General features: G+C 38.9%; 1 protein-coding gene across 1 annotated transcript in view; it reads left to right on the top strand.

Moving 5' to 3' along the window:
- The window catches only part of LOC111326491 (MAM and LDL-receptor class A domain-containing protein 2), a 55885-nt gene extending 33739 nt beyond the window's left edge, over positions 1 to 22146 (top strand). The window contains exons 33-55 of the mRNA XM_088725559.1: positions 1139 to 1295; positions 1827 to 2020; positions 2244 to 2537; positions 4925 to 5218; positions 5775 to 5928; positions 6552 to 6745; positions 6950 to 7240; positions 8217 to 8412; positions 9074 to 9792; positions 10204 to 10439; positions 11079 to 11172; positions 12144 to 12284; positions 13019 to 13251; positions 13693 to 13891; positions 15499 to 15639; positions 16333 to 16565; positions 16990 to 17188; positions 17746 to 17877; positions 18169 to 18294; positions 18810 to 18928; positions 19117 to 19205; positions 19879 to 20337; positions 20828 to 22146. Coding sequence (XP_088581685.1) covers positions 1139 to 1295; positions 1827 to 2020; positions 2244 to 2537; positions 4925 to 5218; positions 5775 to 5928; positions 6552 to 6745; positions 6950 to 7240; positions 8217 to 8412; positions 9074 to 9792; positions 10204 to 10439; positions 11079 to 11172; positions 12144 to 12284; positions 13019 to 13251; positions 13693 to 13891; positions 15499 to 15639; positions 16333 to 16565; positions 16990 to 17188; positions 17746 to 17877; positions 18169 to 18294; positions 18810 to 18928; positions 19117 to 19205; positions 19879 to 20337; positions 20828 to 21092 — 5159 coding nt within the window. The 3' untranslated portion in view covers positions 21093 to 22146. The remainder of the gene's footprint in view (positions 1 to 1138; positions 1296 to 1826; positions 2021 to 2243; positions 2538 to 4924; positions 5219 to 5774; positions 5929 to 6551; positions 6746 to 6949; positions 7241 to 8216; positions 8413 to 9073; positions 9793 to 10203; positions 10440 to 11078; positions 11173 to 12143; positions 12285 to 13018; positions 13252 to 13692; positions 13892 to 15498; positions 15640 to 16332; positions 16566 to 16989; positions 17189 to 17745; positions 17878 to 18168; positions 18295 to 18809; positions 18929 to 19116; positions 19206 to 19878; positions 20338 to 20827) is intronic.
- Positions 22147 to 27018: the final 4872 nt, after the last annotated feature.

Below are 27018 nucleotides of genomic sequence, written 5' to 3'. Positions count from 1 at the left end.
CGATGCAGAAATGCGCAGAGCAAAATACACATGTGAAAGAAGGAAATTATTACTAGTTACTCGAGTTTCACGCTCTAGGCGATCATCAGACTGTGAGTTGTCTACGAGAAGTAAACGGTTATGAATGTTTAAAATTCAAAAACGGTTAGAAGTCACGCACGCGCTTCTTCTGATTGGTTGCTATGAAAAACTTGTTTTCGTGGCGGCGTTTCGTTACAAGCTCAGATTTCTTATTTAAGAGAGAGGCATTTTGAGTGGTTAAGATGGAAAGTTTTTCAGCTAAACATAGGTTGCAGCGAGATGGTTTGCTTTTGTATGCGCTTGCCCTTTTGATGATACGCCAGTTGATCTATTCAATAGAAACAACCTGAAGGTCAGCTACAGCTGCACTACAAACGTGGTTAATATAATCAAAACTCACAACCAGAAAATCCTAAATGAAAACGACGAGGCATCCAACGAAAAGAAATGCAACTGCAGAAACAAAAACGTTTGCCCTCTTGACGGCGCGTGCCTCACCGGAAACATCACCTACGAAGCAACTGTCAAAACAACTTCTGGTAACGCAAGGAACTACATTGGAATGGAATGACAGAACACGCTTTCAAAACAAGATACAACAACCACAAACCCCCTTTAAATACCGAAAATACTCACATGACACTGTACTTTCAAACACATTTGGGACTTAAAGGACCAAAACAACGACTACAAGATCAACTGGCGTATCATCAAAAGGGCAAGCGCATACAAAGGCAAACCATCTCGCTGCAACCTATGTTTAGCTGAAAAACTTTCCATCTTGACCGCTCAAAATGCCTCTCTCTTAAATAAGAAATCTGAGCTTGTAACGAAGCGCCGCCACGAAAACAAGTTTTTCATAGCAACCATTCAGAAGAAGCGCGTGCGTGACTTCTAACCGTTCTTGAATTTTAAACATTCATAACCGTTTACTTCTCGTAGACAACTCTCAGTCTGATGATCGCCTAGAGCGTGAAACTCGAGTAACTAGTAATAATTTCCTTCTTTCACATGTGTGTATATATATATATACATATATATATATATATTGTAAAAATACATCATTTGAAGTCAGGTAATGTTTTTTTTCTAAGCATTGTCGTCTCCTGTTCCTTAGGATGCGGAGGAAGCGTAAATCAGTCATTTGGCGAGATACAAATTGGACGGAGGCGTTACTACTCTTATCAACGATGTAACTGGGAGATTGGCAACCCGGGATTCAACCAATCTATCCTGATTGTATCTTTTGAAGAACTGTATCTCTCCTACTATTAGTAAGTTATGCCGATAACTAAGCCTTGAGACACTACCCTGTGTTAAACCTTTTGACTCTTTTTATACTCTGCAGTTGATGAAATACATGTAGAAAAATATTTGTAAATCCTCCTTGGAATAAAAAGTGAAAAGAAATGCAAATTTAAAATGAATCTGAAGACCTAAAAAGACTTTAAAAATCATTTTTAAAAAAATTCTCCCTTTCTACCCAAGCTACATATCCTACGAAATACCTATGGACCCTCTAAGACACGAAGATGGTGAAGTTGGTGGTTTTTGTTGGTGCTTTTGTTGTTATTGCGTAAGACAAATGAACTTCATAATAGCCCTGTTTACTATAGAGTTTCTGTGGCCTGTTGGTGGAGCGTTGAACCACAGAGTCCAAAGGTCTCGATGACTCATGGCCCCATGATCACGATAAGACAAAAAATAACTTTTTTTACATTTAAATCAAGTGTGACATTCAAACTGAAATTTTACCCTCACATTGCTCGAGTACCTTAGGAAAACTTTCTTCTTTATTTTGACAGTGAATATGTAAAGATCATTGATGGAAATGGTGTAAGAGTATTTTACCACACTGGATATTCGTCCTCCCCTTTGAAAACGTTCCTGCTAGTTCCGTATGGGAGTGGAGATCATATCAAGGTGCAGATTTACTTCTATAACAGCTGGAGTCAGTTCAAGGTTCAATACGGAATCGTAGATCAGGACCTCCAGTCAGGTGTGTTGCTTTGTTGCCCTTAATACCTTTGATGTCGAACACCTCGTTTTTATTTGCATTTGCTTGCTTACCATTTAAAATCTGATACACTCTTGGTGTCTTCTTATGTAGTTGCTAATTCCGCTTCCAATGCTTCCTCTTTTTTCGATGTAAAAATACACCTTGTCTCTGCACTCACAATATTACCGCTCTATAACTTTCATGGATTTATTTCATATCGTAGCTGTATTTGTGTCTAACTGGAATGTAACCATTGGGAACACTACACAAAGAAGCATCGGCGTCCAATGGCAAAATTTGAACGAATTGTTGAATCAGCAGATTCTTCACTTCTTCGGTCTTCTGGGGACTTCCAATGGAACCATTTTGAACGCCAAGATCATGTCTGAAAGTACGACTTCTGTTATATTCGATGGACTTTCACCCTATAGACAATATTCTGTGGCTATTCTTGGTGTTGACAAAAACGGGCAAGCCTATAAGAGTGCTAATGTCACAGCCTGGACAGAAGAAGGAGGTAAACGTTGATAAAAAACAAAAAGTAGTGTCACAAAAATTCTTTCAAAAAATATTATTTATCTTATGAAAATAGCTGTGATTCATTAGTTACATACATACACTGTTCGTCTAATCATAGCAACGTGCCCAATAAAGGCAATTTCAGAGGTCCGAAGACTGCACAATCCTTGGGTTTCACCCACGTGACCAATACCTTAGCAACGGTTACTATCCGCCATCTTGGTGTCCCTCGAGCGTAAACAAACCGTATCTAACGAAGAGTTCATGTGAGAAAGAAGGGATGGTTTTATGCATTATTGTTGGCTGTTCGAGCAAAAGTGGAAAGCATAAAGACTAAGGATTTTTTCGTATAATAATTTAATAATTTTATTATTTCTATAGCGCAAAATTCATTATATATATGATCTAATGCGCTATACCTAAGATCATCACAAATCGAGGGGAAGAACAGGAGGAACTAGAAGTTGTCGTATTGTTCGAGGCTTGCGGCTGTTGTAGATCCTCGATTTTTTGGTCGAGCTTTTCTTTGAGCTTCTTAGCCGATGAGAAATCGATGTCTTTAGCCCTTGCATACGGCACTTCATTGACCTATGTCGGCAAATTCCATGAGCATTTTACCTGAGTGTATTTTGACCTTTTGGGTCTTCATCCAACTGAAACAGCAAAAGCAAGGTCGCAAGTTGCACGTTTCGCAAAATCGTCCGATGGTTGAGTATTAAAACATTTTAGAGTGACACAAGACTTCATTTAGCTTAGATTTCCTCAATTTTTCCCGTTAATTTTGAACTTTTCATTCACAGTTAACGAGATCAAATGCGCTCGCTCCAACACCAAAGTATTAAAATGTGGCGTGATTTTGACGAGCCGAAAGGGACGTTTGTTTACCTTTTTGTACTTCGTCGCACAGATCCTTGTTGTCCCTCTGTTAAAATTCTTAAATATTTCGCGATAATAATGGATACAAACAGAGACTCGGCCCACCAGTCCCAAAGCGAAGACAATTTTGCGACCCTTGGGCTAGAGTTCTTAAATGAGGCAGAAAGAGAAAAACAACGCGAAAGAAGACTCGGCATCAGCGCCGTCAAGATTCGCCTCACTGAAGAATCACTCTTGATATTGTTGTTCATCTTTCGCGTCGGATTTGTTGCATTATTCCACCGGTTATATTATAAAAAAATTGGTTCATGCTTTATGCTATGCACTATCGAATTATGGAGCACTTCGGAAGCTTGGAGAACACTTCGAGGGCCCTGAGTTTTCGGTGTCTGAGTTTTCGTGACACCCAGCGACCTTGCCATGAATTCTAGTAGTTGCCTCTAACATAAATAAAACACTCGCGATATGTGAGCATGACTCAGCCAGTCCAGCTTTGCATCCCAAGCAATGGGCTGACAAAATAGTCCCATCGTTTTCGGAAATGACCCAAATGTTCACTAAAGGATCATTCATATGCTGTGAATGCCAAACTCGTGCTCTCACGGCATACTTGCCGGCGATTACTTTGCCTACAACTGAGGTTACAAATCCCGACACCATTTGATTAAACGCCTCTAGACTCTTGAACGCCTTGAACTGCTTCTTGGTGTAGAAGCTAGTCTCAAGAACGAGGTAACTCAGCAAGTCCGACGCTTCCACTGGAGGTAAGCATTTTGGACTGAACTTCTCGGCTGGTATGCTTGCAGGGTCAACCCCAATGACCGAGATCTTTTGCAAACATCTTTCCTTCCAACTCTCTAAGCTTTCGGCATACTCAGAGAGCACTGGGATACCTTAAGATGAATGCCAAATACTTTTATCGCTTTTTTCTTCCTGGATATTCATGTAGTTGGCGAAATAATACGGCGATAAGAGAGAGGGCTTCACTATAGAAATCGACTAATTATTCATAAATTTGACACCCGAGGGACACCAACATGGCGGACACTAACTTCAGCAAAGCTTGTGACGTCACCTGAAACCCAACCATAGAATCACCTCATCCTTTCTTTGTTTTCCCCATTCGTTCCCTACCTTTCTTCTTCTTTTTTAGGGAAGGAGATTTTTCCAGTAAAATAAGTGATTAGAAATATGCATAACCCGTAATTTTTGACCTAACTTGTCGATTACGCAACAGTTTTTATTATTTTTACAAAAGTGATAAATTTCTTATTTTTTTCTTCATTTTAATTTTTGTTCTATTTTTTTTTTGTCTTGGCTTTTTTTTTTTTTTTGTTTGTTTGTTTCGAAAATTCCTAAAAACGCAACGAAAAAACAGTTAACAGTGGCTTATCCGCTACTTCATCCCCATCCCGTTTTCTAATGGTATGAATGCCAGTGGGCTTCTTCATCTGATAGTTCTATGACCACAAATTGGTTAAAATAACCCATCTACGCTTTTTTTATCAGTTCCCAGCAGAGCACCACGAAGCATCACATTTTCAAATGTGGAGTCAACTGAGATAACTGTTCAGTGGGATTCTCTTCAACAGCAATATATCAATGGAAAGTTGCTGGGGTACAGAGTTTACTTCCAGGTGTATGCGTATTATTATTCTCCGCTAACGAACAACAGCATAACTGTAAACACCACTAAAGTGAATTTAAGAGGATTAAATCCAGGCCAACGGTATGATGTTTCCGTGTCTGCTTTCACTTCCAAAGGAGAAGGACCACGCTCCTACCGCCACTACGTAACGACAGGTAGGTCCAATAACAAATATCCGTTTTTTGCAAACATGTATTAATAAGGGAACGGTTCTAGCGAAATGAGGGATGTTTTTTTTTCTGTCTTAAAAGCCACTGAAATTTATGGTTTCATTTGTGGTTTAGTGTGCGTTGTGCGATTGATATGATTTGCGATTGATATGATTTTCAAACAATGCCGTAGAATGTATTTCGCAAAATAGAACTGAAAATTCTAGAAAATTAATTAATAGTGGGAAAATGATTCTCAACTTGCCCATTGCTCATATAATACCTAAAGCCATTAATTTAGTTGTATTGGGCTTTATTTTACCCTGATTTATCAAAACTGGACTGGCGGTTTTTTTCATTTTTCTATTCCTATCACTTCCTGATTTAAGTTAACCATTGCTCGTTGTGTCAGTGCATAAGCCGTAGTCCTGGACAAATCAAAGCGCGCAAGTTTGCGTGATAATCAAAATGTATTAGGAATTTATTAAGTGAGGCATGTTTCTAAAATCACAGATTCGTGAAATGATTGCCTGTTAAGAATGCTGTTTCATTTTTTTCCTAGCTTGCAAGATTACTTTAAACCAATCCGCCGGACTGATAAATGTGAAACACACAGATTACAATAATCTATATTGCAACTGGACAATTGGAAATTTTGGAATAACTAACGCGGTTGCCCTTTTTCTGTTCAAGCAACTCGCTTTTGTCTCCTGCAGGTAATTGATATAAGAATTTGATAATGGTGTCACCTTATAGCCAGCCTTTACACAGAGAAGTACCTGTACTCATAAAATAAATTCTGTCATTAGTTGTCAAATGTCATGCATCCTATATGAAATGAAAACAGTTGTAAATACACTTTCTAGAGCTTCAAAGAGCCTTTTTGAAGTCTCAATACCTTATTAACGGATTTTATGATGGACATTTCAGGTATAGTAAAGTTGTCCTAACGGGTACCAGTTCGCAATATAACGCAATTCTATTAATTACCAAGCTATTCATGACATGCTAAAAAATATTTAAGGGCTGATGCCTCCTAATTTGTTTGCTCGCATCCTGTGAATTGAGAATTTTAAAATATATCTCTGAAAAGAAAGATAGGGTTTGTATTTCTCTGTTTTGACAGGATCATGAAATGTGCTGAGAAAAACCATTTGAAGCTAAGCATTATGCTTTCATACTAATGGCGTATCTGCTGTTCAACATATCTGCTAATCACTGCTCCCCAATTACAATTTCTCCATTTCCAGAGAGAAAACAGCATTGTTTTCATTTTTCACGCTATTATACGGAAAGTGCATTTTAACTTTTTTTTTTTTTTTTTTTGCCATTTTTTCAGGGAGCATGTTAAGATTTTCAATGGCAATGGAACCCTTCAGTATCACAAGTCGGGTTGCTGTCCCAACAATCAAGGATCCGTGGTTGAGATTTCCTTTGTGAAATCTGATAACATTGCAATCAACATCTTACTGACTCAACTACAAAGCCATATAACATCTCACTTTGTGATATTGAAACATGGACTCCATTCCGGTACGTAAAAAGTATGCTCGTCGTTGCTCTATGAGTTTACATAACCTCCTTACTTTTTGCCTCCTTTTTGTACCTCTCAATGTATTTTTTTAATGTTGGCTCTTATTTTTTTTAAGCATTTGCCATCCTTTTCCTCACTCGGTGTTAAAATTCAAGAAATTCATCAGTAATGACTAGGCACCTCTGTAATGTTTACTCTTTTAGCTACTTATACTCCTGGCTGGCTGGCGTCAGTAGACAACATCACAGCCTCAAGTATTTTAGTTCAGTGGAGTAACCTAACCAGTTTAATAAATCAAGAGATACTCCACTACATCATCATCCTCTCGAGAACCAACGGAAATGCACCATACCATGTTCTAGTGGATGGAGGCAGACTAGATATGGAAATTGGTGAACTGGAACATTCACAAATGTATCATATGAAAGTGTTTGGAGTGGATGCACTTGGCTATTGTTACAAGACTCTTGAAGTAAATGCTACTATGAAAAATGGTAAGACAAAACCATGGGATAATTTGAATATATCAACAAAGTTGAAATGGTAAATTGGCCACCCAAACGATTACAAAAGCTGACGTTTCGAGCGTAAGCCCTTCGTCGGAGCGAAGAGAGGAATTGTGGGTTGTGTGTGCTTTTAAAGGCAGAAAATGGAGCTACGTTATTGGTGGGAATATGGCAACGAGTTAAACACGAATAAATTATTGGAATGAAAAGCGTTCGTTGATACCTAAGCAACATATGGCAATATGCGGTCTTTCCTTACACTTAGGGAGCACGGAAAGCCGTAAAACTCTTGAACAAAAGCTCATCTTTCAAACCGGCAGTCTAAATCCCACAGGTATTGACGAACGCTTTTCATTCCACTAATTTATTCGTGGTTTTCTCGTTGCCATGTTCCCACCAATAACGTTGCTCCATTTTCTGCCTTTAAAAGCACACACAACCCAAAACTCCTCTATTCGCTCCGACGAAGGGCTAACGCTCGAAACGTCAGCTTTTGTAATCGTTACGGTGGCCAATTTACCATTTCAACTTTGTTGATGTATCCAAATTATTTCGTTAACCCCACCGACGCAGCCCCAAACAGTTTCTTTAGAAACTATCAGCCTTTATTCAAAACCATGGGAGTTGGGCTAGTTTTCGTTACACGTTAAGGTGGTCTTAGGAAATCATGCGGCCAAATGCAGAATTCAGATGTAAACTAAAGTTGATCCTGATGTTGTAGATTCCCTCGAGCCTGCGAGGAGAGTCTTTTATCTGTTTACGTATAACCTGTAGACACCCTAACGAAACTCCTTTCGCAACTTGCTTTTGGGTAGCAGCACCAATATAACTAGGACCTCTCTGTCCCCTGATTTATGAATAAACGTTGCATAAAGATTTAGCGATAAGATTTGGCATAATGGGATCATTTTGCTCAATCTATGAGATAGGTTTTTCGCTGAATTTTTGCTTGGTTCTTTTTCAGCAACGTGTGGATCTCGACCAAGTGGCACTCGTATTGTTGGTGGGTCAATCGCCTTAATTAATAGCTGGCCCTGGCAGGCTATGCTGCAGACCAGTTATGGTTCGCAGTTTTGCGGTGGTACTTTGATACATCCCCTATGGGTTGTCACGGCCACTCACTGCGTAAGGGGAAAATCGGTGTCTTCAGTGAAAGTCGAGTAAGGAAAAAAATTTCATTTATGCTTAATTTCCCTTTAAAAAAAATTCGGTGCAGTCTATAAGCATGTGATAATACTCTAACTTTATAAACAGAAGAAAAATGTACTAAATCCTGTACGCAAAGCTGGAAATTTCACTCTTGTGCAACAGAGACTTGTAAAGGGAAGCTGATAAATGGACTTCTGTCTAGTTTTGCAGAGAGAATTTAAAACGTTTTTCAAAGATTTCTACTGCATATTAAATTCTCCAAAAATCTTTTATACAATTAATTAACAATTATTCGCCGAGGACGAAGTGAATAAGTAAAGTCTTATTGTAATTGCTCAGGCGCTTTCGAATTCTGTTGAGAATTCTGTAAAGAAATAAAGCGCTGCGCATATTTTGTACGATCAGCAGAAAGGTACCATCTTTCTTTTGAAAAGTGTTCAGCCAAACTCAGTGGCATATTTTGTATTTTTAGCAATTTAATTTTCTTTATAGTGTTTATCGCGTCCTCAGAAACATTAAAAACGAGAGATGGCCATTTTGAAATTTAGCGCCCCCGCTTTATACACTTCGCATGACGCAATCCTCGACCGATCAAAATGCACACATCTCTATAATCACTTGAACAATTACATTGATATCATATAACTATGTACTCACTTGACTGGATTCCAGATTGGGGGCACATTACAAGTCCTATGGGAATGTTGGCACAGAGCAGAGTTTTGACGTTGCAAAAATCATTGAACATGAAAGATACAATACTCCAAATAGTTGGAGCAACGACATAGCTCTCTTACAGTTATCGAAACCGGCCAAGCTTGGAAAAGGAGTTGGGCTCGTTTGCCTTCCGGATACGAGTTTTCAGCTTCCTTTCGATAATGCGAACAAGACGTGCTGGATAACTGGCTGGGGAAGACTTTCGTACTTGGGAATCTCCCCCAATGAGCTGATGCAAGTTGATATACCTCTGGTATCAAAACAGCGCTGCATGGCGTCATACCCAGGTAAAATCGATGACTCCATGATATGCGTTGGCCAGGATCGGGGTGGAATAGGCGGTTGTCATGGTGACAGCGGCGGACCACTTGTGTGTGAGTTCAATGGAAAATGGTACTTGGAGGGAGCTACTAGTTGGGGAGGATTACCCTGCGCAGACCCGTTGAAATACACTGTATATGCCAACATTCGCCATTTAAAGTCGTGGATAACAAGCAAGATGTCCGCCCTTCCTGCTCCTGGTTTAACGGTGTTTAACCGATCATGTAACTTTGACTCTAGTCTGTGTTCTGGTTGGGTGCAGTCTGTTTCAGATGATTTCGACTGGACGAGGAATTCAGGCTCAACTGGATCTTGGGCCACCGGACCATCCTATGACCACACTAGTGGATCCGGTATGTATTTGGTATCATACGAGTCAAGTGGCCCGTACTGTCTCGGGTCATGCCGGCTCAGCAGGTTCCTCAGTACGCAACGACTAGGAGTATTCTTTTTCCTCATTCACGAGCTATTCGTCCCATTTCCTCGACTGTCCACCTTGACTCCGTCTTGGAGAGCAGCCATTTTGAGTAATGCTATTCCTAAAAACCTACACAGAAGGCATGCTACCTGGTTCAAACATGGACCTTATGAGCTGAGTTCTCTTGAATTAAACACCAGGCCAGGTTTTTTTTTTCATCTTGACCATTCGATATTATCAAACTTGAGTGGTTATGTTGCCAGTGGATTTTGCATAAGCTTAAGCTAACACATCAACTCATCTTTTTCATCTGGTCTTATTTTTCTTTTGTTTTGTTGTTATTTAGGATACTACATGTACATTGAAGCATCGTCCCCTCGGGTTATTGGTGATAAAGCAAAGCTTGATCTTTCCCTCTGCGGAAATGGTGACGAGGCTTGTCTTACATTCTACTATCACATGTACGGATCCAGTATGGGGGCCCTAAATGTCTTCAGTGGAAATACAGTTGTATTTAGTGCCTCAGGAAACAAAGGCAACTACTGGCAAAAGGCACAACGAACTATTTCTTTGAATAAAATTGTAAGTCAATGTTGCGCGCTTTGTTTGCTTTCAGCACGTTTGTAATCCCAGGTGCAAGTAATTCCTTGCTGAAATTAATGCTTAGTACAACGCGTTGTAAGCAGGAGGGATGCGTGAAACTTTAAGGGCTGCATGATTGTCAGTGCCCAGTGGCAAACCTCTTCTTGTTTAATGCTTGAGATCGTGCAGTAAACGTTTAATGAGGTCTTCAGCTGAGTCCTCTCTGAATTCGAAAATCTTCCAAATTCCTCTAAAGGGTTAATTATATCTATAAGTTACCGAGTTTTTCTAGATTACAGATGACGTCTATTGGCGTGCTCATTTAACAGCCTGAATTACAGTAATAAGTAGAATTTAAAGTGGCTGAAAATGAAAGTACTCCATAAACAGAGTCTAAACCAACCTCCGAGCAGGTCTAAGTCGCTATTGTTCTTTAAGCGGTGTTTAAACATGGTCTAAATACGGTTATGGACAATCAGGCTTCAAATAATCGGTTTTCATTGTTTAAACATTAGTTAGACGGTGATTTTTATGAAGGCTATTTAATCTTCGTTTAAATAATTTGCCCTAAGTATTTCGATTACAACACTGATCAATTCAGTTTTTGATAAAAATTCCTTTATTCAAATTTTATCCTAGGTCACTTTTGAGGGGATAGTAGGATCATCTTTTGAGGGAGACATTGCCATTGACGACGTTTCCATTAGTAGAGGGCGATGCTTTACACCACCAGGTGCGTAGTATAAACATTTTAAAAGAGAAACTAAACGTAAGTCTCCTCTTTCGATATAAAATCTTCAACACCGTACCCAGGGATAGTCCTGCAAAATCAATTTTCACGGGTTTAACATGCCATTAAACCCCTACAAAGGTTTTCATGATGAGAAAATTCTAATGAGCACAGTTTTTCGTTTTCCTTTTTAATTACCAAATAGAGAAGCCTTGAAAGTTCTCTGTTCTGTTGTAAACACGCAGGAAGGGGCTAAAGCACGGAAGAAGTGTAGGGAGAAACACGAGGCGTCGTCGAGTGTTTCTCCCCACTCCTTTGATTGGTTGATCAATACTAAAGCTGTCAAAAATGTCAAACCATCAAAGTTCAAAAACTAATTAATAGTTCGGCAGGTCGAACTTAACACTTTTTACGGAATAAAGGCTGATAGTTTTCCAAAGAAACTGTTTGGGGCTGCTTCGGTGGGGGTAACGAAATAATTTGAATATATCAACAAAGTTGAAATGGTAAATTGGCCACCGTTACGATTATAAAAGCTGACGTTTCGAGCGTTAGCCCTTCGTCGGAGCGAATAGGGGAATTTGGAATTCCCCTATCCGCTCCGACGAAGGGCTAACGCCCGAAACGTCAGCTTTTATAATCGTAACGGTGGCCAATTTACCATTTCAACTTTGTTGATATATTCAAATTACTTTTTACGGAACTTTTTTAGTTTTACTACACGATCAGAAAGTGGAATGTTAAGTGAAATCCAGCCGAATTGTGGCTCATAAAAGCACACAAGTTTTTGTACATGATCATTATAAAACAATGTGTATTTCATGAATAAACGACAGCTGAATTCTCAGGAACATGAAGATTACTCGCGATGACATGCGCAGCGTCGTAAAACTCGGCTGCTGTGATCAAACTTGTCAAATTATAGGGGAAGTAAATTCGGTAGTAGTCTTATTTTATCTTGTCGAATATTTCAGCGACCACCTCATGTAATTTTGACAGTGGACTGTGCTCTGGTTGGTGGCAGTCTTACTCGGATGTCTTTGACTGGACATTACGAAGTGGATCAACGCCATCTTCTAATACAGGCCCAGACAACGATCACACTTCAGGCTATGGTAAGACTCCGTAAAACTAACCTCTACGATTACATTTCAGTTTCTCTGTTTAACGAGATCGTAAAATGTTAGAGGAACTCATACTCCTTTTTTTTCTTCTTTGCGAACGTTTTTTGTTGTTCTTCAACTATACAAGTCCATTTGGTAATAAGAACCGTAAAGAATTGAAATTACCAGAGTAAGTGAGTCTTCTTTTTCTCAGCTGCTATTCTGTCCCCTTTTTTTTTCCAAGAAATAAAGTCATAGGCCTATGGCGGATGTTTTCCTGCTCTTACATGTAGTGTCGACGCTGCAGGCCATTGGGGAAAAAAATAATCTTTTGTTGGCAAAGACAAGTACGCACAGCCCCAGCACCCTGGCCTTCGAGCCGGCCCTCATAACTAGCGCTGCAGCACGAGTTCTATTTAGCCCGCGGGCAGGTTTAAGGCTTTGAGAAGTGTGAGCCATCAAGGGCTCTGTAAGGTATCTGGCACTAGTAACGAGGGACTGCAATGACGACATTGTTATTGCTTTCCGTGCGTATTTTTGCCCTTCTCTAAGGCCTAATATCGTGGTACGTTTTGTGAGTTCTATTACCCTAATAATAATATTAATAATAATAATAATGATGATGATGATAAGAATATATTAACAATATCAATTAAAATAGCTCTATTCACCTTATCTTTCATATCATAAATTGGCGTGAAAATCATGTTGTATATCATATCTCTTTTCGATTTTAATTTCCTTAGGGTACTATATGTACATTGAAGCGACTGGGCAAAACAATGGTGATAATGCCAAGCTGATGCTAAATTTAAACGGAGGCGGAGAACTCTCGTGCCTTAAGTTCTATTATCACATGTATGGCGCTACTATTGGGGCACTTAATGTCTACAGTGAAAATTATTTATTATTCAAGGCTGCTGGAAACCATGGAAACTACTGGTTTAAGGCTGAAAGGACATTTTATTCGAAGACAACGGTAACTCTTGGTGGACGAATTTATCTTTTTTTAAAAGGAAGTAATTCTTCTAAATAGATCGTAAGGCGAAGAGACAGTTTTGATAATAATGACCATGCTTGTTATGGGCAAGTATCATTTTCATCTAAAAAATCCGATAAACAATAACCACACACGCACACGCCTCGGCAAGGAGGATTTTCGAGCAAAGCCAGATGATTATCTAGACTCCTTTTTGGTACAATATTGATTGTGTTTAATCAAGTACTCTTGTGAAGAAACACGCCCTAAACATGCCCGCACACAAAGATGCATACGCGATTCTTTCACTAGAAGGATTTTGGTCCTATCCTGCTTTTAATCCATACCCATTAGCGTTTGGTCACTGGTGGAAAGTCGGCTTTATCTTTTCCCTACTAAATCTAAAGCAATTCATCAAGATATCCGTCCTTGCTTTTGCAGTTAACATTTGAAGGAATAGTGGGATATTCCTTCACTGGTGACATAGCCATTGATGACGTCTCGATAACCAGAGGAAGCTGTTCAGGACAGACTCCGCCTCCTACATGGTATCCAGTTCCGACTACCCTTAAGCCTTCTTCAAACTCTACCAATTCCAGCATTGTGACCACTGCTCACACCCACAAACCGTCCATACCAGGTACTTACACTGTAAAGCTAGAAACAATACTACGTACCCCTTGCATGAGGCTGTTGATATTTTCCCATAATACATGTAATCTTGTTACATTGTTTGATTGTACGCAACGCTCTACTTTCGCCTTTTCTTTTCTTTTTCAATATCCTTCACCTTTCTTAGGTTCATAATTTCTCAATAAAACGGTTCTTTAAGTATTGTCGTGCCCGTTGTTTCTGTTGTTGTCACGTTGGCGTGACTGATTCTCTTCGGCACAGGATAATGTCGCTTTGTTCTCGATCCGAATGAATGAATGAATACTACATAAAACTCGGCTTCTGTGAGTGATGTGGCCTTCCACTCAAAGTAACGGAAAGGATCCCAAAGTAAGCTCTCAGTTCTTCACCTGAAGGACGGACGGTGCAATTTCTGAGGCTTGCTACACTGCACTGTGACGACCGGAGATCACCATGATAAGCTAGCCGCGATGGACCTCAGCATGATCGCAGTGGCTCTGAAACGTCATGACTTGTATGAAGTTAAACAGTTATGCTAGTTTGGTTATACTTTTCATCGTACTTTTTTTTTCTCTTTTGTTTCTAAACACGAAACAATATGTACTGGACGAGTGTTGGCTGTTTTTGATTCTTATTACCTTACGTAAGCCTACAATCAAAATGACCGTGAAAACGTTTAGAACTCGACTGCATGTTCATTTTGTGTTTTCTTTGAGGATTTTCGTCTCCACTCACGTTATAATATCGTCTATTTCGGCGCTTTCTACGTTTACATACCTTTGTTTGGTTCTTTTACTGCTACTTGCTGGCTCGCTTGTTCCGAAATTTTACTTTAAATTAATTAAATAATGAAAAAAATTAAAATCACCTGACTAAGGTATTTGACACCCTCAGGAGACAGCTATGACGAGTCTCGATTTAACCCAACGGTTATGGTTGGGTTTGCAGAAACCTATTGACCTTTTTCCAGTATTTTGATGTTAGGGTTACAGTTTAGGGTTAGGGTTACAGTTTAGGGTTAGGGTTACGGTTGGGTTAGGGTTTGAGTAACCACAAGTCAAGTGACAAGCATTCTAAGTGCCCTCTAGCACCCTGGGACAAGTAGCCAGATGGCACTGTTCTTGCTGAGCCGAAAACATTTTGCACTAACCTGATAATTTAGAACCTGTTACTTGCACTTTGTGTTCGAGTCCCAAATTGAGCACGGGAAGGCTTTTGACAACTACCCTTCCCATTCTAAATCCCTATTTTTTACTAACATTTACACAAAACTTTCTACTTTTACTAATATCAAAACTACTTAAAAGCTTCCATAGTTAGAGACATGAAAATAGCAATATAGGGACAAAAATAAGAGTTAATTAATTAATTCCTTGACGAAGAAAAGCTAGAGAGAAGTCCGGGAAATGATCAGACAGTACAAATTGGTAGATGGCGTGACAGCTTTAGCTCAGCTCCGTGCTAATATTCTTTGGCTTCACACTAAAAAGTTAGATTTCATTTAACTCAAGTTAAAGTTTAAGCTCTCGTATGAGCTCGGATAAAGTACCTACGAGAATATACGATATAGTTCTCAGCTTGAGTATTCCTATTTTATCTTGTTGAATATTTCAGCGACCACCTCATGTAGTTTTGACAATGGACTGTGCTCTGGTTGGTGGCAGTCTCACTCAGATGTCTTTGACTGGAAATTATATAGTGGATCAACGCCATCTAACCTAACGGGCCCAGACTACGATCATACTTTAGGCTATGGTAAGACCTCGTGAAACTAACCGCCAAGACTACATTTCAGTTTCTCTGCTTAACGATTTCCTAAAATGTTAAAGAAACAGTGAACTCGTGCGCCTTTTTTTCCTCCTTTGAGAACGTTTTTTCTCTCTTCTTCAACCACACAAGTCCATTCAGTAATAAGAATCGCAAAGAATTGATATAACCTGAGTATAAGAGCCTTCTTTTTCTTGGCTTTCATTCTGTCCCTTTCCAAGAAATAAAGTGATGCGCCTCGGGCGGATGTTTTCCAACTTGTAGCGTCTGCTCTACAAAAGGCCATTGTGGGAAAAAGTTTTATTCATGGCAAAGACAAGCAAGCACAGCTCATGCCCTAGCCTACGACTACGAATAGGCCCTTATTAACAGCGCTGCAGCACAGTCAGGCTTTCATTTACCGTACGAGTAGGCTCAAGGTCCTAAGCAATGCGAGCCATTGCGAGGTCTGAAGCGGGGATCTGGCACTAATAACGAGGTGCTCCAAGGACGTTATTGCTATTGGTTTCCGACCTTATTTTTGCCTCCCTCTAAATCGTAATACTGTGGCATATTTGCAAGCTCTGTTGCCCTTATGATAATATCAAATCAAGTAGCACCTTTTAGCAAATCTACTATCTAATAAAATGGCCTGAAAAAAATAAAACATTTCATATATGCTGTCAATTTGTATTTTTAAAGGGTACTATATGTACATTGAGGCAAGTGTGCAATATGATGGTGATAATGCCAAGCTGATGCTCAATTTAAACGAAACCGGAGAACTCTCGTGCCTTAAGTTCTATTATCACATGTATGGACTTGCTATTGGGGAACTTCATGTCTTCAGTGAAAGTTCTTTACTATTTAACGCTACTGGAAACCACGGAAACTACTGGATTAAGGCTGAAAGGACATTTTATTCCAAGAAAACGGTAAGTCTTAATGGACGAATTTATCTTTTTAAATGAAGTAATTTTTCCAAATAGATCGTGAAGTGAAAAGACAGTTATGATAATAATGACCCTGCTTGTTATGGGCAAGTATCATTTTCATCGAAAGAATCCGATATACAGAAATCACACCTCCACAGGAACGATTTTTTAGGAAAAGCTGTATGTCTGCTTGTTCTCTATTTTGGGACAATATTGCATTTAATCAAGTACTCTTTTGAAGAAACACGCCGTAAACATGCCTGCACACAAATATACACAGGTGATTCTTCCATGGGAAGGATTTTTGTCCCATCCCGCCTTTAATCTATCTCCATTAAAGTTTGTCAACTGATGGGAAGTCGCCTTTCTTTTTACCTTCTAAATCTAAAGCAACTCATTAAGATATCCATCTTTGCTTTCGCAGTTGACATTTGAAGGAATAGTAGGGTATTCCGACACTGGTGACATAGCCATTGATGACGTCTCGATAACCAGAGGAAGCTGTTCAGGACAGACTCCGTCTCCTACATGGTATCCAGTTCCGACTACCCTTAAGCCTTCTTCAAACTCTACCAATTCCAGCATTGCGAACACTGTTCACACCCACAAACCGTCCACACCAGGTACTTACACTGTAAAGCTAGAAACCATACCTCGTACCCCTTGCATGAGGCTTTTGATATTTTCCAATAGTAATCTCGTCATATTGCTTGATTTCTGGGTAGAGCTTTAGGTTCGCCTTTGCTTTTAATTTCAATATCTTAAACTCTCCTTTTTTTGGTCATAATTTATATCAAACAGTTTATTAAATATTGTGCCCGTTGTTGTCACGTTGGCGTGACTGACCTTTTCAGGACAATTTAATGTCGCTTAGTTCATGATCCGGATGAATTAATTAACGAATAATCCATATATCCATCATCACTGAGAAGTGCTTTCCTTAGTAGCGGCACACTACAACTACGGTTGATAAAATAGCGCTTTAATCATCATCAGTTAAAGAGTTCATTTGTCCAACAAGTTATAATTCAAATATCTTACGATAAATCCTATTTAATATACCAATACATGATCTCATTCTAACTTGGTAGTTTCTTATTTCATGCAGCGATGTTAAATTGTTTTGATATCTAATTTTTTTGGGAACACGATTCCTTGCTTTTCTGTCTTACACACACAGTCCACCCGGTATGTTCTGACAAGCCCGGTTACGAGTTTTGTTCCCAACTCGTCACACTGAATGAAAAGTTTTGTACAGAAAATTTTAACTGGACCGTCAAGCACTGCCCTAAGTCATGCGGATTTTGTAGAGGTATAGTTGTGAAAATATGAATGTTAATATTTTCTTTCCTTAAAATCAAATGTTTTCTATCATGTTTCAAAAAACATTGCTATGCTCATTACCTGGACACCTTGAAACTACGCCACGGCAATGTGAAAGATTAAAACTTTCAAGAAGCGTTTATGTGGAAAGATTTTTACTAGGGAATAAACTCATAAAACAAGAATGTCATGACTTCCTTGTGGTTTTGTTAATAGGATTGTCAACAAATACTATTTGGACTTGACAGTAAATCTTACGTTTGTTTTTCAATGACCGCAGATGACTGTTTTGATGACCCGGAACATGCCACCATCTGTTCAACCTTCTCCACTTATAAAGAACTTTGCCAAACTAACCGAAATTGGACGATGAAGCATTGTCGAAAGGCATGTGGTTATTGCACAGGTAGGCAAGCACAGCCTAACTTTGATACTGTTTGACTGTGTACTCCCCAAGCTGTATAAAACATTGTAAAAACTTATTCAAAGACGAGTGGAGATAAATGTGTGTTCTCCATTAGGACAACGTAATTATCTGATATGTATTGGTCTTGCTTCATAGAGTTGGAGACTTCGTTAACTTTGTCCTTTTTCGGGGGGAAGATTCTAGAATAAGTCAACTTTACCCTTAATTTACAGGTCAAATATGAATGTTTGTCACTCTGTCAAAATTTTAACCTTTGACACATCTAGTGTATTAGCCGTTGTTCTTTTGATATTCGAATTGCTTTTATCAAAACAAAACACACAATACATATTACTTAGCAATATAACATACAAATATCAAATACGCTGAGAAGACTAATTTTGAACAATCAGTAAAAGTACCGGATGCTATTCTACAAATTCTCTATGTAAATTCAATTTTAGTGTTTTATCTTATCTTTATCATAATTCTAAATGATTCTCTATCAAACAAAGGGATTTCTACTTCGACCCACACGGTGACTTTCAGGCCGACAGCTATTCCTCGCACTCCATCAGCAAAGGAAATGCAAGAAGCAGTGGTGTTAAAAATGACAAATTTTGATATGAACAAGGTGATCTTTAGTTATTATTTAATTCTTTGGTGAAGGCGAAGAAAACTGTTCTACTCTGTTAACATACAATCAATTGCTAAACAAAGAAACATTTTTACTGCGTCCTGAGGTGAATCAACCTTTAATCACTTTTCTTGCAGTATTCATAAAAAAAATTCTCTTTTCCATTTTGTATTTGTCCATCATAGTGGAAGGAGATGGAAGCGGACTTTAAACGAGAAGTTGCAAGTGCAGCCTCCAGATATTGTGCCGGTGGAGGAGCATCCTGTCAAATAAGGTAAACTATACATCAATCAAAAAAGTGGTCAGCAAACTAAAAAGAGGACAATGCACAGTTAATTCAAAGGGACGAACTGTAAAATTGATAATTATATTTATCAAATGGCCTTGGCTAATGACCGCTAAAGAGTGCGCTCTGATTGAGTAAGAGCAAAGTGAGTACGGAACTAAGCCTAGATACTGTAGTACCCACGGGTCTGCTATGGACTACCGGAAGAACGAGATAGGATATTTAAGGACCGAGTCTTTCTTTTACCTGGCAATTCGAGGGACGGAAACGATGAAGGTGAATACCTCCTAGAGAATACAGAACAAAAACAGTTCAATCTCGAATAAGACTACCAAGGTGACGGAAAAAACCAAGCAAACAATTTAGAACATATTCAGGCTTATATAGAACAGGGAAACGAACAAACAGCTCGTAAAGAGTTGGCCATCACAATGTCTCAAAGAAATGTTTTCTCCAGATACACAGGAAAGTGGAAGTTCTGGACTTACCAGTTCCTAATCGTCATTTTTCGCAACCTTGATTCTTGAGAATCGGACGAAATTTTTCTTGTCATGGTGTAACTATTATACTGAAAGAAAACTAATGGCGACAACGTCAACAATAATAGTAATGATGATAATACACTTGGGGAAAGTCACATTCATTTTTTATTCTGTTTCAGTCCTCGTCGGAGACGATCCTCTGATAGCATGGAATTCTCAGCCGATATGGTTCACCTTGTTCCTGGTTACCCAATGCAGTCACCGAATGATCCCAACATAACGTTGTTGGCTTTCTATCTGCAGCTTCCTGGAGATGTCGGAGATAACTTGGTCAGCGAAGATGTCCTGAAGAACATCGTGAAAAGCGATATGAAATCTATTGAAGGGTCGATGGGTGTTAGCATCACATCTGTTCAGCCAATGCCATCCACTCAGCTTCAGGTCGATGGGTCGATGGGTGTTAGCATCACATCTGTTCAGCCAACGCCATCCACTCAGCTTCAGGACGAAAATGATGAAAAACATGAGAAAGATGATGAAAAATCAACCTCGACCACTGTTATAGTGGCTGTTACCTTGGGAGCTTTGTTACTGTTGGCGATTATCATTTCTGCCACCTTGTGCATTAAAACTACCAGGTATGAAAATCTCTTTTGAGGCTCAACGAGAAGCAAATGTGGAACCAATTTGCTATGCCATAACAGCCTCTCACATACTGAGACTGCTTCAATCCCTGGGCAATTGAAAACCCCTCGGTGAGCTAAGAAAGGGGTCGTAGTGGGGGGGAGGGGAGGGGGGAAGTCTAAAACTGGGAACAAGCTGAAATTTTTTCCTTTATAGAAATAGGAAAAATTAGAATTTTTTTTAATCGGAATTGAAGTAGCAGTTTAGCAAGCGGAGTTAACATTTGGGTATCTTGATACTTTAAATTAGTCAAATAGTATGATGGTATCTCATATATCTACATGATATAAAAAAAAAATGTCTGCTTGTGGATACGAATTTACCTCCTCGTTGGATGTAAAGTTGAAAAATTACGTCCTTCCCTCTAAATTATTCTAATCGAAATAGTTTTTACATGTGATTCTTATTGTAAGTACAAGAATTTTGATTTGGTTTCTATCTTAGATTTGGCCCCAAATGCCGTGTGCAGTCCAACGAGAAGGTCGATCAAGGAACTGATGAAGTTCGTGAAGCAGTCTGTGAGAATACAGAAAAGCATGGAGTGACTCTCAGCGGACCAAGCGTTATTGCCTACGAAAACAACGCTTACGTTTCTGTAGAGCAAACCGCTGCATTAACACAACAGAATCAAATAATTCCGATCGGAGATCTACGCGACAAACTGTACGAGCAGCAGAATCACTCTGCAAATGCGAACGTTCGTTTGTAAGCCGAAGAAACATCACTTGACGAGGGATATCAAGAGGAGACCCGAGGCTGTCCAGGTGCAGTGAAGAGATAACGCCGATCCATTATGTGAACTGCTGAACTCTGTCAGAGCAGGCTGACCTTTGCTATATGGGCAAATTTGTTTGTTTACTACTCTTTGTCTGTTTTTATATTGACTAAGCGTCGCTAAGATGGTTGTGAAGAAGTTCCTTATTTGTTTTTTTAATGAGCAGAGGCTCTGTAGTGGAGAAGTTATTTTTAACCTTTTTTACTGAAAAGGGCAAAGTTAAGCCTTGGTTGTTAATTTTTTAAAGCTAAAGCATTTTGTTATTCCGTTCTGGGGAACAATGCGAACAATCGCGGTGGGTAAGAGAAGCTTCTTTTGCCTGCCAGATCAGAACGTAGGGGTCGCCTCATCTTTTCTGCTCATGGAATCATATATACATAGCGAGGGATATTAGACATTCTTTCGTAGAGCTATTTGTAGGTACTTTCTAGACACTTAGATAACTTTTATTTGGGTCGGTTAACCTTCAACGCCAAGTTTTTGGTAACCAGCCACAAAATTTTGCCTCTAGAGGTTATCATAGTTAATTAGAATTTAACAGGCTTACTCTACAGCCTAAACTTTCGCAAAACCGTAAAAGCATATTTTTCTATTCATAGTTTATTCAAGATTACTAACCATAAATTTACAAAGCTGCATGACGTTTGTTTTAGTGATTCACCATGAGAAGGTAAAACTTGAAATAAAACCTGCCATGATTAAGTTCTTTTAAACCGTTGAAATTTTCCTTATGATTGAGTAAAAGGTTTATGGTTAAAAAGCAGATGAGGAATATTTTAGTGTTGTTGTCATAAGTGTTCTGTGATTATTATTCCAAGCATGCAATAAATGGTCCCCTCCAAGAAAGTAAATCGAACCGATTTAATTTTAAGAGTAAGGGGTCGGGTTAGATCGACATGATACTACTTCACTAAAAGTTTCGTAGCCAATACTCTTTTTTACGAAAGTTCATTATTTGTTGAATAAAGGCTGATAGTTTTGAGAGAAACTGTTTGGGGCTGCGTCGGTGGGAGTAACGAAATAATTTGGATATATCAACAAAGTTGAAATGGTAAATTGCCAACCGTAACGATTACAAAAGCTGACGTTTCGAGCGTTAGCCCTTCGTCGGAAGGGCTAACGCTCGAAACGTCAGCTTTTGTAATCGTTACGGTGGCCAATTTACCATTTCAACTTTGTTGATATATCCAATTCATTATTTGTTGTATCGTTCAAACTAGTAGTATATTTTATTTTAATATGGAGATCACCAATGTTCAAATCACATTCATGCTTGTTTCCAACTTAACTTCGACACTAAAATATTGCTTCCATGGATTTCTTACCTGTGCAAAAACAGCGAAAACTGAAACACAATCGGAAAAAGAAATCTAACCCGAAAGAGCATCTTAGCCCTGTAAATAACATAAATTAATGGTTGCTTCTTTTGGCACGGAACAGTGGCCCCAAAAAGCTCCTTTCAAATCTTTTCATACCGTTCTTGTTTATTTTGTTCTCAAATGTCCCTTCTACCCTTCCCCTTCCAGAGTCCATGCGTGCATTTCATGCATGCGCTGTGGGCTCCATTCTTCGCGCTTGACCAAGCCATTTCTGCCTTTTTGGTTCCCATAGTTTTCTACCCTGTGGCTTGTGGCTCATAGTCTAGCACTTAAGATTTTTTTATGAGGAATATGATCCTTGATATTTTCCGGAGCACCTTTCTCTACGAATCCGTACTTTGGAGCAACAAGGCAGAATAAAATCTTTAAGGGGGCTTAACTGGGTTTCTTCCTGGAACGCGTCCTCCATCAAGACCTGTCGCAGTAGGAATATTGGCCTGTAGGTCAACTTATCTTCATCAACAAAAAAGCCAAGTCCCTGTAATCACTGATATAGCTGACAAACGATTCTTTGATACCTCGCAAAACGTGGAAATCACTGATTAGGACAAAAGACCATTGCAGTTAAATTGCAATAAAGAGGGGTTCAACTTTCTAGCTAACTACATTGGGTTTGCGAAGACGAGAAAAGGAATACTTAGTAACTACTTAGTAAAAACAGTTCTTCAGGCGGCCGTTATGTCGGCTGATAATACCCGCGGCGAAGAAATTGCCCGAATACGAATATTCCATCGAGAGGCAAAGCCTCAAGGGCAAATGTGTACGTGACAATTTGAAGACAATCTCTCAGCCAAGGACATTAACAGGTGAAATACCAGCAATCAAGGAGATGGTTTATGCAAATTACAATCAATTTTCATATCGCGAGTTCACAGCAAATTTTGATGACTTTTTGTACTTTCCGGATCAGTGAGATCAGCTTTTAAATGTCGCAAGACGAGTTAGTTTTTCCTAAATGCGAAACCCTTAAACCATCTTCTGTCCACTAGCTTTGATTCTTTTCAACAGAAATCATTGGAGGACAAAGACCGATGTAAAAGGGGCTTATTGCGTTACAAATTCAGCTGTCTGGTGATATTGCACCACCTGACGTAAAATAGCCAATAGAATCGCACCAAATTGATGTGTTATATTGGTACGAACAACGACAATTGTGTTAACTGTACTTCTAGAATCGATTTTGAAACCAGCAGAAATTTTCATGATTCAAACTCATGTACTGGCATTCATCCATTTTTTTGAAGTAGTTTTTATTTATACCCAACTTAATTTTCATAGCAGACTGTCCTCGCGCAAGCGGTTAAAAAAAATCTTTTGGTCCTTTGCATTTTTTTTTCTTTTTTTATGTGCTTTATGGATTGTTTTCGTTGTTGTTTTTTTTATTATTATTATCATTACTATTAATAATGAAAGTCAAAAATCATATTTTTTATCATAACCATAACAATTTCCTCCTATGTGATTACTGCATTGACTGCTCTATTCTGCTAATTATTCTGTATAAGTCGTACAGTTGTATAAGTCGTACAGTTGTTTGAGTCGTACAGTTGTATAAGTCGTACAGTTGTATAAGTCGTACAGTTGTATAAGTCGTACAGTTGTATAAGTCGTACAGTTGTATAAGTCGGACAGTTGTATAAGTCGTACAGTTGTTTAAGTCGTACAGTTGTATAAGTCGTACAGTTGTATAAGTCGTACAGTTGTATAAGTCGTACAGTTGTATAAGTCGTACAGTTGTATAAGTCGTACAGTTGTCTGTCACCGGACACCTAATCGGACAGTTAAAACAGTCAATCATACTAAGTTCACTCGGCTCAATCCACCAATCACAGAACTGATTACAATAACCATAGCAACAACCATCTTCCCCACAAAACAGGGGAAATTCCAAAATGTAGGAATTTTTTCCTTGAGACAATGCTTCTACGGGAGATATTTTCTCAAGTAGACGTCTTTTTTTTCTTCGGAAATTAAAATAGTTAAAATTAATTGATAGCAGGACTTCGTGTTGTCCGTTTCTGTCTGTAATCATACTCGTGATTAACTACACTTTTCAACAGAAAGATGCGAAGTTTTACTTATGGAATGAATTGAACCTGCAACCTCGTTCGCAGGACCTTTTCCCTTAACTGGGGGTGGGGCCTTTTCCCACCCGACTATAGGAAAAGGTCCCGGGAACGAGGATGTTGAAACTGTCATATTCTAGTCAAAACTAGATGGTTATCTCGATGGTCAAAATGAATGGGGTTTTAACAGATAAATGAATTTTTATCAAAGGAATTCGAAGCATTTGAACAGTTATACTAAAGTAAGTGTTCGCTTCAGGCCAAGTGAGTGCTGCAGTATATTCGACAATTTCGCTTCGCCCTTGGCGAATAATTGTTAAACGATATAAATTCGTGCCTTAAAAAAAGGAAGGAAACCATCAGAGAAACAATTATGGATATCCGCGAAGACTAAGTCATTATAGTGAGTCCATCTATAGGGAAGAAGAATCATCAGAAAATCCTATGTGAAATAAATCACCAGTGTGTACGAACGACACTAGCAGCCATCTTGGCGGTCAACAGATAAGAAACATATGTATTTCAAGTATGCACCGCGTTTGATGCAGTCGATATGATAAATGACCTTTTTCGAGAGCAGGCGTTCGTTCAGAATACATATAAATTAAGTTGTAGGCATTTTTTTTCCATGTAATGAAGCGAAATGACCTTTATATAAAATTAATTATAGGTATTACTGCTCGACACGTCAATGTTTTGTTCATTAGGTCGAATCAAACGCGAACGTAAAAGTGTGAAAAAGGAAAAAACAAAGCAAAACAAGTAAACAACAGAAACTGCACAAACAGCATTAACAAGGAAAACTGCTGTGGAATGACAAGGCTGACAAAATATTTTCGAGTAGTAAAAAAGGCATTTAGATAATGGATCCCTTTGGCAATGGTTCCGCTATGAGTCGTTAAACAAAGATAAGAAAGGATAGTGCAAAGTTTCGGTCAATTTATTTTAAATTGCTGATTAATAGCATTCAAAGTTATAATTTATATCGTAACCAGTCATTCTTTAAATCACGACGCAGAGGCTTACACCTAAATTCGGCTAAGAGGTATACGTTGCTTTAATTTTTATTTCCGTAAACTTCGCCTTCATTGTTCTTATCTTAACTGTAATATAACAGCCAGCGAGATTAACAATCATGGTAAGCGATTTAACATTCACCGTACAGGCCTGAAATTTTTATGGCAAATTTTCGAGATAAAGAATGCATCACGATAGAGCGAAGGCCAGTCTTATCCCGAATGAAAGATGAGTTCTGGTAAAGAAATGATCCGGTCAGGTGGTTTTCAATTTAAGCAATTTCAGAAAAAAAGCTCAAAAAAGTTCTGACCTGACCCTTGCGATTGCAATCATCGACAAATCATAAGCGTAAAATGTACATCTCTCAAACTTGAAAGTTTGTTCTCTAGCAAAGCTTCTTTGAGGCTAAATCTGTTGGATTTGATGCATTTAGCCGTGTTGCAGTAGAAGCACCCATTGCTGTTCTTTGGGCTAAGCAGATGTACCCAGCCAAAATTCAGGACAACAGGCAATTCTCGCTCTGACTTCAGAGAGATGCTGAATAGTGGCCATGATGGTTCAGTTCCAACTCAAATAATTTCATACCGCTGTATGTAAGAGTTTGCTCCTTTTAGAATTATTTACAAGAAAGCGGACTCTTGGTAGGTAGAAAGTATCGAGTGTATGTAACAACTTGATTGTAATTTGTGGAAAAACTACGTAATTCTAAACGGTATCGACTCTAAAAAGGTTCCTTGAGTCGTTGCTTTCAAGGTCATAATTTGCATCGTCGAGTAACGGACTTCGTATACACTTTTAACTATATCTTTTATCCCTTCGAGGAATTTTTGTATGATTTCTCCAATTTAAAGGGGATAATTTGATTGAAAAACAATACCGTGTTCTCGGAAGAGCGCTCTTTTTTTTCTTTTTTTCTTTTCTTTTTCGTTCATTCATTCATCTTTCATTTGTTTGAGCAGGTTGAGTTTATGGCAGCAATTTTGCTGATGTGGACCTGCTATCTTCCCCACCCATCCCACCCCAGGGGAGGACATCCACCTCACAGTAATCTCATGCGTGGGAAATTAACGTCTCCTACCCCTAACCCTGCAGGAGACTGGGCCTACGGTTTATTCGTCCTTATCCGAGAGGAATAGAATTTCTATCCATTTCTTGATATTATAGAAAGGTAGCAAATCTTCCTCAGTTATTTTAAGACCATGAGTATTGGTCCGGCCGGGGCTTGAACCCTCGACCTCCCGCACAACATAATCCGGCCCTCTAATCAATTTAGCTAACCGGCGCGCGCTTACTCGCCTTATTACGTTTTTTTTTTGTGTGCGCACTACAAGATGCGCAAGTAAAGGTTTGTGCTGCTTACTCAGTGTATTCGTCACGATGTTCTGTGTATCCTGCTCC

The sequence above is a fragment of the Stylophora pistillata genome, chromosome 6 (genome assembly GCF_964205215.1).
Source record: "Stylophora pistillata chromosome 6, jaStyPist1.2, whole genome shotgun sequence".
Classification (NCBI taxonomy): Eukaryota; Metazoa; Cnidaria; class Anthozoa; order Scleractinia; family Pocilloporidae; genus Stylophora; species Stylophora pistillata.
This window is presented reverse-complemented; position numbering and strand designations above follow the sequence as displayed.